The 12,177-nt window shown below is 40.0% G+C and overlaps 1 protein-coding gene across 4 annotated transcripts in view; it reads right to left on the bottom strand.

Moving 5' to 3' along the window:
• Window positions 1-12,177, bottom strand: part of Kat6b (lysine acetyltransferase 6B) — a 188,220-nt gene that overhangs the window by 7,427 nt on the left and 168,616 nt on the right. For all 4 annotated transcript variants that reach the window (XM_076835259.1, XM_076835258.1, XM_076835260.1 and 1 more), the window contains exons 14-16: window positions 3,563-3,794; window positions 2,932-3,091; window positions 1,996-2,340 (exon numbers count right to left, since the gene is read on the bottom strand). In XM_076835259.1, the coding sequence (XP_076691374.1) occupies window positions 1,996-2,340; window positions 2,932-3,091; window positions 3,563-3,794 (737 nt within the window). The remainder of the gene's footprint in view (window positions 1-1,995; window positions 2,341-2,931; window positions 3,092-3,562; window positions 3,795-12,177) is intronic.

The raw sequence follows: 12,177 nt of genomic DNA, 5'->3' as shown, positions 1-12,177 counted from the left end.
ACCTTCCATTTGATGTTTAACATCCCTCTCGGGCTACAACTACAGAGGCAAGTGTTTTCCAAATAAAACAGTTGTTTACTCAAGCAGATGCTTCGAGAGGGCACATCCTAGCAGCTTGACTGTATATTTTAAAAGCTAAGCTTTGTTATTCTAGCATGTATTTTCCAAGTGGTACTTGTTGGCTTCAATATCCTAAACATCATAGATCTTTTTTAGGGCACCATGAACCCCAATGTTTCTATAATGTTGCAATAATTAACTAGCCACTGAGTCACTCATTTAATACTTGGTAAATGTTCAAGGGACAACTATTACATGCAAAACACTAGGGAAAACATGATGGTGTACAACACTGGCTTACTTGTCCCATTTCATAGGACTTCAAGAACTATGAAAGGGGAGGAAGACAAGGGTACTCCAAGAAAGTATTATTCTCCTGCTTAAAAATCCCACAAGGTTGTGTACTGGTAGCTGCTAAACAATTGATAATTCTGCTAAATATTTTAATATGAAAGGCAGCTAAAAAAGACAGATTTCTATTCTCCATGTAAGATATAAAAATATTTCTTCTATTTGTACTAAAGTTTGGCACAAATGACTCCAAAATCGTAATAAAAATGTTTTCCAAAGTGAAAAAGTATTTAATAATACAAAATTTAAATAAAGGAATAACAGGTAGATTTGCTGTTAAAATGTAATCTGTCAATAATGAGTCCCCAAATTGTTGGAAATAAACTGCAAAGAAAGGTTCAACAAATCTGGTTAAAAGCCAACCTCTAGATCTGGGAGTATAGCTCAATGGTAGAGCTCTTGCCTATCATGCGCAAGGACCTGGGTTCAGTCCCCAGTATTTAAAAAAAAAATGAAAAAGCCAACCTTCATGTAAATTGTATCCAAAAATTATTGTCTTAAATTTTTAATGCTTTGAATGTTCTTCACAAACACACATAGGCCTGTTAATCGTATTCTGTAATTTAACATTTGTGGTTATTAATCACCCTCCTGTCTGCCTGCCCTCCCAAACCACTTGAATTTTCCCAAACAGAAGTGTAGAAAATATAAAATAACTGATTTCCTTAAGGTTGAGTCCATTTATATGGTAGTCCACATCATGCCTTGGATGATTCTGGGTTTTGATATTTTTAGGACAAGTTTCTCTTGTTATATACATAATGAGAATGAATGCATTCTCCTTGTAGGAAATTAAAACATTATTCAGAAGCCTGAAGTCCACTTCATGGATGTTCCTTATTATCACCTCTCCACAGCTACCCTCCCACTAGTTGCCAGGGTTAGAAGAAAGCACTGATCTGGGAGTTAGAGTGGCAAGCTGCTTGACAGACACTACATAGCAGTGGCCTTGGAGCAGAGACTTACCTTGTATCTTGTTATCTCTATTTGTTTTGGCTTTACTAACAAAACCAGACAGATACTGCTTACAAAGATATCAGATCTTGGAAAGCAATTACCTAAAAAATCAATTGTTTTCTTTCTATACTACTGGAGATGAGATGGTATAATTTAGAAAAACCATTAGGCTACTAAGATATGAGGAATTTCATTAATGTGCCATAGACCACAGATGCAAAACATCAGCCCAAAGGGCCCCAAATACCTTCTAACAATTCTATGCTGAGAACAAGAGAGAAGCAGCAACAAGAGCACTGGGCTTTGAATGAGCTCTTGGACTCCTTAGGCTTTGAAAGGTGGTTGAAGTGCTCTCTGGGGCCCCTTTTCTTTTTCATAACTGGATTCTACTCTTGCAGACCAGCAGGTGGCAGTGACTACTAGACTAGGAAGCTGGCCTGTTCCTGGCCTTAGCACCAGTAGACACAATCATGACTGTAAGATAATTGGATAATTATGATATCCAATCAGTGAGACCGGGTACACTGAAACTACATCTAAAGTAGAGAGTGAAACAAATAGCAAATTGTTGGCAATGACAAAGATTTGACTGAAAGCTGCTCAGACTGAAATCTAAACAGCACATACCTTTCTCTTTATGGCAACTGACTGTGGTTTAGTCAGTCGTGGGGGAGAGCTTTGAATATTTTCTTCTTCCTCTTCCTCATCTTCCTCCTCCTCTTCCTCCTCCTCTTCTTCCTCTTCTTCCTCTTCCTCCTCCTCCTCTTCTTCCTCCTCTTCCTCCTCACTGCTCTCTTTAGATAGCTCCATCAATTGCCCTCGTTCGCCTGCCACTGGCCGGCTCTCCGGGGAATGCAAATATTTATTTTTTGATTGTACTTTTGCAGGTGATTGCCTACTGTTAGCTCTAGATGACAGGATTTCTTGCTCCTCCTTTTCCCAGCAGCTAGCTTGTTCCATTAGCCGCTCAGCCTAAGGGGAAGGGTAAAAATGGCAGCAGGTGAGAGGGCTGTTATGTAGCCAGAGCCTCTAAGGATCAACGGCAAAGGGTCTCTAAGTGGGTTCTGATCAGGACAGTTAGCCAGCCAAGCAAATTCCAGCTGCATCATCTCAGGACCCTTAGCATCAGTTAGGATAACAAATCAAAGAAGATTGGGTTTCATGGGATATTTAGCAGTATTAATGATGCAGCGAATTGATTTGAGTCCTTTATCACTACATTACATGCTCACTGGCATGGAGCACTTTAAGCAAGTTCATAAACACAAAGAATCGATTGACATTGCAGCCTTGGAGCTCAGCACCAAATCTGATCTGATTACATGCTGTCAGTAGTGAAAAATGCTGCTTTGTGATCAATGATAAATGTTTCATTTTTCATACTCAATTCAATAAAATTATCATGTCTTACCATGCAACCTCAGTTAGGATAAATTAGTGCCATATCATTTCACAAGCTCTCTATATTTCCAAGCCTTTGACAATGATGTTAATAGTTTTCTTGGTTTAAGAGAGCTCTAAGATTGAAGTTACACAACTTAGGATGATGAAGTCAATCATTACCTCTTTTTCGGCTTCTCGCTCTTCTTCCGAAACTGCAGCATTAGAAATTAAAATTGGGGTCCACCTCAGACTCTCTGGATCAAGTTCATTGGTTCGGGAACAGGTTTTCAGCTTTTCCATGTGGCCCAATATCAACTTTTCCCTTCTAATGATGACAAATCTATAATGTGATAAGGCAGAACAAAGCACAATCAAAAACTAAAATTTCACTTCATCTTCACACACTGATATACTAATGCTAACACTGTATGGGTTAGGGGGAAAAAAATCAGAAAACACATCAATGAAAGGGTAGAATAAATTGAAATACAAACAGCAAAAAGATCATTTCATGATTTCTTTATGAAAAAACTTCTGATAATATCACCAAGGAACCACTGATTTTTTTTTTTTTTTACATTTTTTAGTTGGACACATGATATCTTTGTTCTATTTATTTATTTATTTATTTATTTTATGTGGTGCTGAGAATTGAACCCAGTGCCTCATGCGCGCGAGGCAAGCGCTCAACCACTGAGCTACAACTCTAGCCCCAGAACCTCTGATTTTTAACTGGAATACATGTGCCAGGGAACCTCTCCAGTATGAGGTGTTTGAGAGATAGTGTAATGTCCAGGGCCTGGGGACTGACCTGCCATCTCTCTTGTCAATCATGTGGAGGTGCTGCAGAGTGGTGGCGATGTCATGTGGGCACATGCCCGTGGCTCTGCTAATCGCCTTGATGCTGATGTGCCTCTCATGGTGGTGGTAGAGGTATTCTAAGATGACGCTCTTCCAATAGGCCAGGTAGGAGAGTCGGCCCAGATCAGAGAGTGGTTTTTCAGGAGACCCTGCTTGGCCTTCTCTTCTAGAAAGCAAATAGCCTAGGCAAAAAAAGCAAAGGGCCACTCACTGTGGTGTTTCCAGAGCTAGGAACAGGAGCCACCAGAAATAATACAAGTAGCAACAAGGTAAAAACATCACATCACTGAAGTTCATCTTTTTATGTGTGCAGCCTCTTCCCAGTTACAGTGATATGATCCCTAGGAAGTTTATGCTTCTGAATCTTATGTAGTGGCACCATAAGTCAATTCATGAAGCCTGCAATAGCATTCCAAACACATCGTGACATATTTAACAAAGACTGAAAGTTAGGACTGAAGACATTACTTCTGGTAAGTTTCAACATCTAAGTCTCCTGCAACCATTAAATTCTTTCAAAACCCAATGTCAGGCGCTTACTCAGAAATCCTGTTGAGGGACCACCCCAAACATTAATGGGCAAGTTGTTTTCCACAGGAAGGACCTAATGACCCTTTGACAGCTGGGTCTTAATAAACAAGAAGGGCCTCCGTTGACTTAGAGTCTATATTGCCTGTTACATTTAACTAGCGTTTAACTAGCCGGGTGATCTGAAGCTCTGTTTTAGGACTAATAAAAGAATGCCTTTCAAGTCAACCCTGCAACTGACATTGGCTCCACTAGCTCTATTTTCACCTCTTTCATGGAAATTAATTTAATCCAAACTCAGAATTTTGTCCTAACAAATTAAAAAACACACACACAAACACACAAAGAAAAACAAACAAAAATAACTCCTTGAACTTTTTCACCATACTCTGAAAATCCCTGAGCCTGTTAAGCTTTTGAAGGCATTCTACAGCTTTACTGTGAAGGTTCCTTGGCAAAGCAACTTTGAAATGAGAAAAACTTTAAATCCACTTGAAGGTAATGAATGAAAGCTGGCGGCTGTCGTGGTAATTAAGAGCCACTTATGGAATGGAGAAGAAATGCGGTAAACTAATGATGTCTACCTTGCTCTAATTATCTATTTCAACAGCCTCACCTTCATGAACTTCCTAAATTTAAACAAACATCAACCACATACAGTAGGTGGCAGCAATTACAAAATCATGCTGCTCTGTAAACCACCCAAATCTTCAGCATTTTTTCTTCTTTATCTACATTTTCAAAATGGCTGCATTCTCAAGAATTTTCTCAATTTTAGTTTTTTGTTACAAGGAGAAAGCAATGGCTCTGATGCATATTGCTGCCTCTCAAAAATCACTGTAAATAATGCAGAAATATAGAACAAGAAATTCAACCTGGACCCCATAGGGGTATAATCATAGCATTTTGCATCTTGATAGCTTTAATCTGAATGCCATTAAAAAGAACAGTCATAAATTCAACATTAGGTTTTTCTGATGTCTTTTGACTTATTTGTCTCTTTAATTCATGTTTAAGTGCAAAGTATTTTATTGAATGCAAACAAGCACCACAACATTTCACAGCCAAACCACTGTCGACGTCACCCGGCTCCAGACTGAGGCTTTCAACAGCAGTATCAGGAATGCTAACATCAATGGCTGCTGTGCCGAAGCCAGCCCATATCATGTCCTATCAACACAGGAAAGAGCACTTTCTCTGTGGTCAGAGTACTAAGGGAGCCCAAATCTCAGAACACAGATAATTGGCACATCCGTCACCTGCCTCCTAAGTGCTTGGCCCATGCTGAGAAATGTACTCAGTCAGCTGGAAGTCCCAGCTCTCTACTCCTGGTGCGGGGAACCATAGAACCATGGATAAGGAACTGCTGTCCGTCCATGAGACCCCACAATTAAAAGTCCCCCTGCAGTGGCTATGGAAGTCCTTAGACCCTCACAGGTTCTTATCTGAACCCCACAGAAAGCCTCCCTTTAAGCTTGGCAGAAAGATATCTGTACAACCAAGAGATTCAGAAGGTGGTCCTGAGCCTTCCCTAACTTACACTCCCCGATACAAAGGGCTACCTTACCCAGGAAGCCTGTGTTCTTTGTTCTGTCTACCCTTCCCACCGTCCCTCCCCCATTTTACCTAGCGGTTCCTGTTTTTCACCTGAAGGTTATCAGGGCCTGGGCTAAATGGGTGAGACCACTGAAGCTGACAGGCACCTGGGGTCTTAGGGAACATTTAGGTACAAACCTTTCAGCACCTGCTGCTTCTAGCACATTAAATGGCTGTCTCCTGAGACATTCTTTAGACAACAACTGTAGCCTGTGGCTGACACTGCCACGGGAGTCCAGGTGACCAGCCCCAATGATCATGGGCACACTGAGTCCACTGGTCTTTCCCAGCAAACACCCTCCTAGTTTGCAAGCAAGGATAGGGATGAAGTGGGGAAACTACCAACACATGCCGAGGGGACACTTTCCTAGGTGCCGGAGAAAAACAACTGGAAACCCAAACTCCAAAAATCAGAACACATCAGGCGGGTTTTCAGGAATGATGTGCACCAACACTGTAGACTACACAAGGACTGTCTGAAGGCTCCTCTTGGATTCGAGAGACCATCAAGGAATTAAAAACTGGTGGGAAGAAAGGACACTTCTGACAAGAGTCATCTTGAAGTCAAAGTCTCCTCCTGAAGGAGGAAGCTTTGGGTTTAAATAAATTCCACCAGAACAATCAAAATGACCACAGATATATTCCTTATTCCTTACTAGTTAAGGGAAATCACTTGTAATTTGTTAATCTACATAGTGTAGAAGACAAGGGTGTTGGATCTACTCTGTTGTGCACTAGATTGATGGAAGTTAGAATCCAAATGTTACCTGCAGCAGGCACCTGCCTTCACAGAGGCTGCAGCTGCTGGCACTTCACTACTGACATTCATAACATGGGATTTTAAATAATTTTGTTTCTTCCTACTTTTTCTAGGCTCTTCAAAGAAAAATTATGATATAGCCTATTGACAGAATAATTTTTGGTAAGAACATTTTACTTATTGAGTAATTATAGAGGTGTGGTGGTTTAAGTTACAGCTCTTAAATTTAACTTACCAAAAAGATTCCAAATAATTGATCTAAGATGCAGGGAAATAAAAAGCACTTATCTTGGAAGCCGGTGTATTATCCTGAAGCATCTGAAACAAGTACAATACACCCCTGGTGAATAGATTCCCATGGCGCGCTAACACCTCTCCTTAACTCAGGATACTTTCAATCAGAAAGCCTCAGCTACTCCTGGGGAAACCTAGCTAATTCAGATGGAAAACAAAGTGATATGTAGAGGACAAATCCCAGTAGCTGCAGTATAATTAATCGCTGGTGAAATTATTCCCTTGAACTTGCCTGTGAGCCAGGGGTGCTGGAGAACAGCACTTACTCGTGAGTAGGAGCTTGTAATTGAAAACCAAGTGGCCCATAAACCCCTCACCCACATCAACTATTTTGAAGCTGGCTTCCTTATTTGCTTCACAGGAACTACTTAACCAGGGGAAAGTGTGGTCTGAGTGTTGGTTTCGGAACCATACACTTAATTAAAAAAAAAAAATTAACAAGGTGTCTGTTTGAAGAGACAGAAGAACAATGTGATCTCTACAAGGAGGAAGCATTTTAAGCTGTACTGCATGGGACCCAGGTGTACCTCACTTCTGTTGAGGCTGACCTACTTGCCAATTCTCATGTTACCAGCCCTGAGCCCCTGGGTTTGAAATGGTTAACTTCCTCCCAGGGGGAGAAAGAGAGAGAGGAAAAAAAAAATTATTATTTTTTTTAAAGTGGCAGAGAGTTGATTTCATGTAGCCAGATAGATTATGATAAGAAAGAAACAATACAGTCAAGGTCAAGATTTATTTTTGAAGGCCCAAATCCTCAAATTAACTTAACTCCCAGCATAATAACTGAAAAGTTAATCCTTATTTATATGAAAATTCCTTGCTTTTAAAAGAATGATAGTCAAGATTGTAGAGTGGACCAAGAATAGAACACTGTTCTTACATAAGACTGTGGATATGGAGAAGGGTACACCTTACAATGGTGGCCACCCTTCATCCTTGCATGCCTCCATCTTCTACTACCTGAAACCATATGAACTTCCTTAAACCCCAAAGTGTAAACTTTGGCAAGCTACTCACTCCCAACTCCCATCTGTCTGGATTATGTGAGTTCAGGGTCGCCAGCTGCTTTTAGGAGAAGATAATCTTTGAGGATTACACACCTTTCATCAGACACCTGTTTAGCTCAGCAAACCCTGGTGAAAGGCCCCATCAGTAGACAGCACTGGGTTTGCAAGCCGGGGAACCGACACCAGACCAAGGATTTACGGCAACTCTTGAGCAGAGGAAATCTGACGACTCTAACCATGTAGTTTATGCTTGGAGAGATGGTGATTCGCTGGTCTATGCTCATCTGTTACTGGTTTCCAGGGGTGAGCAGCACTGTGACCAAGTGGATGAATGAACGGCATTTTAGCAGTTCAAATTCTTGACAGGCTATCTATGTCTCCTTGTTTAAATTTTGTGGTGATTTTGCAATTAGTGCAGAATGAAGCTGAGCCCTAGCTCTCAGTGTTTTAAGAGAAGAGCGTGCTCTAAATGATCTGTGACCTGCCTAAAATCTTATGCTTTCTATTTATTAGAGGATACATACAGATGCCTCCCTGGTAAAAATGGACATTTTGAAAAAAGTATTTTTTAATTTAAGTTATTGGTTTTAAAACTGGAAGTTTAAGACATCTTTCCTATAATCGAATGGGCCTGGTATAATTATGTTACAACCTGAATAAATATGCTTCTCAAGATCCCAAAGTGTGTTCTTTCAGACCCATAGCATTAGCATCACCTGGAAATCTTCTAGAACTATTAATTTTTAGACTAGATGGGGAGACTGAAGTGGGTAAGATCTCACCTGGCTCCATGCTGGTAGAGAACTGGAGAATAGACTCTCCAACAACAGACTGAAAGTTAGTAGAGGCCGCTGAGTGGCTAAATTGCCCATCCTATGTACTATGCTTGTGCTTCTAACCTACATTGTGCAAACAAATCATTCTTGCTAACACATGAATCCTGATTCAGTAGGTTTTGGGGAATATCCCAAAAGTATGTATGTAATTCCAACAAGTTCCCATATCACGAGCCATACTTGAACAGCAAGGGTTCTAGGACAAGAACCAATTGGTTCTTGGAAATCTTGATCTAGGACTACATCACATTTTAAAGTTCTTTATGACTCTGAAGGACCTTTGTTTATATTGGCTATAACTACTGATTTTACTGAGAAATGACAAATACTTGTTAAGGAAAATAATGAGAAGACAGGCAATGATTTACATTTTTTAAAACCTCTTCAATGTCTGGTTTGAGACCTGAATGGAATCCAGGGCCCACCATGCACCAGCCATGTGACTTTGGGTAATTTATTGAGTCTCTCGGTGGTGGTCAGGATCCTCCTCTGTGACGTGCAGATAATAATCACACTTATTTCTTACAGTTATAAGGATGAAATAAGTTAAACAGTGTTTGGCCTATTATGGTAGCCCTGTGTTAACATTGGCTTTTATTAGTATTTAGCAAATTCAATGAATGAAATCTCAAGGTGATCACCTGGGCAACCAAATATCCTTAATATAGGGGAAAGAAAGCAAATTTGGATGGAAGAAAGGAGGCAAGTTGTTTTATACAGTCAGATTGAGAGGAGTTACCCTCCTTGTCCTACTTTTACATGAGGCTATCTGAAACCCATCCTACTCCCTTGGTCAGAAGTTCCTCTACCATGCCTTTCTCTTCTTCCCCATTTCCAGTTAACCAACCAAATATAAATTAAATTAATGGAAGGAAGAGGCCATGAAAAAAAAAAAAAAAAAAAACAAACAAAAAAAACAACCCTGCTTTAGGAATAATATTCTCAAGAAATTAGCTTAGGCCAGTTAGCTTTTAAGTCCTTGATTTCCAGGACTATCCTTAGGAAATAGCAATCACTTCAAATTACAATAATAATGACTGCTTAGGGTTTCTGCAGAACCCAGAGATAGGCCAAGACATATGTAACAAAGGCCCAACTATTATAAAAGACTCAAGTGTGACCCTAGGAAAATGGCATAAGCCAGTGAAATGCAGGGAGTCAGAGGATCTTCAGGGAAGGACAGCTATCCACCCTGGGTCACATCCCTGGCTTCTTCTCTAAGCCTCTCTCTCTCTAAGATGTCTCTTCTCAAAGACCCCTCATGTTCCCTCACACTGAGTGCACTGACCACTGTAATGTTGAGTTCCGCTTCAATTATGTGGAGGGGGCTGCAGGTCTTTCTTACTCCGCCTTCCCCATCCCTCCAAGCCACTCTAGGTAGGGATGGCATTCCTTTAACTACCTCAGAGGGAAGTGTGTGGTAGGGGCATGTGATGCGTATATGTGTTGAGCTTATAGACTATGCTAGGGTTTACCAGATGGTTTCCACAGTTCTGTGGGTAGCTGTAGACTCCCTTGAAGAGAGAGGGTGGTCAATCTGCATGTCAGTCACAGAGGGAAAAGGTAAATGTTCAGATAGAAAACAGGGCATCAGGTGGCAAGAAAGGGGACTCACTTCCCTCTGTGGTGCCTGTATGTTGAAGGGTTGAACATCCACAAATATGCTCCTGAGTTGGGTAGCCAGGGTAACACCTGCCACATGGGAGCAGGCTGAGGACCAGAGACAAAACCCTGCAACACAGCCACATGCCAAAGATGAGTCAATGGTATTTTTATAGCTGATAATATAATTCAGTGGGAATGTGTCCCTTCATTGCTTCTATTTTAATCCTCTAGTTTAGCCCATGGTTCTCAATAGAATCACTTGGGGGCTTTAAAAAAACTAGAGATGTGTGTCACGCTGAACCTCAAACTCTTGCCTATATCAGGCCAGTTGGGTTTCAGATACATTATGGGTTACTTTAAAGAAAGGACATTGGGGAGTATACTTAAAGGCCAGAATATTAAAGTGGGTAGAGCACCAATCCTTCTCCATTTCTGTCATCCCAAAGGCATGTGATGACAGCAGTGGTGTCTAATGAGAGACCAAAGCAGAAGATGAAGCTTGGGAAAATGGACTCTTGGAGTTGAGTAATGGGAGAAGGGTGATCATCAATAAAGACAGCTCTGTGATATGCTTCATAGTTTCATTCAGCAAAACCTTCAGCTGAGAAGCAGGTGTTTATGTATAGTATGTCATCACAGGTCTAGTCTATTAAAATAATATATTTTTTTTAAAGAAGATGATCTGTTATGAAACAGATCTGATCCACCAATTTCCTTGTTAGGAAGATTGAGGTATCCACAACACAGGACAAAATGGTGATGGAACAAGAGATGCTACACTCTTGTCAATACCACTCATGTCCAAACTAAAATCACTGGGAAAGCAGGCAGTTTGTAAAAAATGTTTACTTAAATATATTTGGGAAGTAACTAAATTGCTTATGAAGCCAATTCCCTATCATAAATCTAATAAAGCTTTGATTTGTGATTCAGAGGCATTTCCATGAGGCGATGGTGAAGCACCAGTACCATCATTTTCAATACAACAGAAATTAGAAGTAATTTGGCAATTAAAAATTTTTTCTTCTCTTACAGATAGGCATAAGTCCACATTAGAGATTCCACCTGAAAAACTACTTCAGAAAATAATCTGATTATTTACTTCATACCTGTGAAAAAAAAAGCATCTTAAAAAAGCTGCCCCTTGACTTTACAACCCTATTGAGATATGGATAAAAGTTTCACGTTAATTTACAAAATCTGATAACAAGCAATTACCATTGAAAAGTTAGTGGATTTCAAATTCTTCATTAAATTTATACATACTTTATGAATAAAGTATCTGTTCTAAGCAAAAGATTACATATACTTACAGCACTTCACCTGTAAGACCATTTCCTATAGCTAAACTCCGCAACTGGATTTATCCTTCAGCAAATTTCTAAAAGCAAAGCTGGAATTTATTTTGTCCATTTTTATAAGTCTGGGGTTCTGCAGAGCAACTGAGATAGTTAATTTTATTATCTAGTTGTCTGGGTCTAATCCTACCAAAAGACTAGGGTTGTTGGGGACAGGGGTACATTTATACCATTGAGAATGCTGTCACTGATTTCAGAGCCAGGTCCTGGAAGACAGGATGGCTGGAAGAGTAATTTTCCCACAAGCCCCTTAAAATACTCTGTGTGTGTGTGTGTGTGTGTGTGTGTGTGTGTGTGTACCAGCTGTAATTTTCAAAAATAGGACAAAGCATGTTGTAATTCCAATTTTGGAAGATGAGCTTTTTCACACAGGAAACACAAACATACAGCAAGATAGAAGAAAGAAAAAAGTGGATATATAAATCTCTTTAAAATTTTTCTTTGTTTTGAACAAAGTACATTTCAAAAGGGAGTTGTCAGTCTTTGAAACAACTTTCTAAAATCAAAATACAGCCCTGATCTTACTAAGCAACTACAGTTGCAAATGTAAGGCTGAGAAACATCTCTAAGTTGTCCTCAGG

The sequence above is a fragment of the Callospermophilus lateralis genome, chromosome 15 (genome assembly GCF_048772815.1).
Source record: "Callospermophilus lateralis isolate mCalLat2 chromosome 15, mCalLat2.hap1, whole genome shotgun sequence".
Taxonomy (NCBI): domain Eukaryota; kingdom Metazoa; phylum Chordata; class Mammalia; order Rodentia; family Sciuridae; genus Callospermophilus; species Callospermophilus lateralis.
Note: the sequence above shows the minus strand (reverse complement) of the source record. Positions and strands in the feature narration are given on the sequence as shown.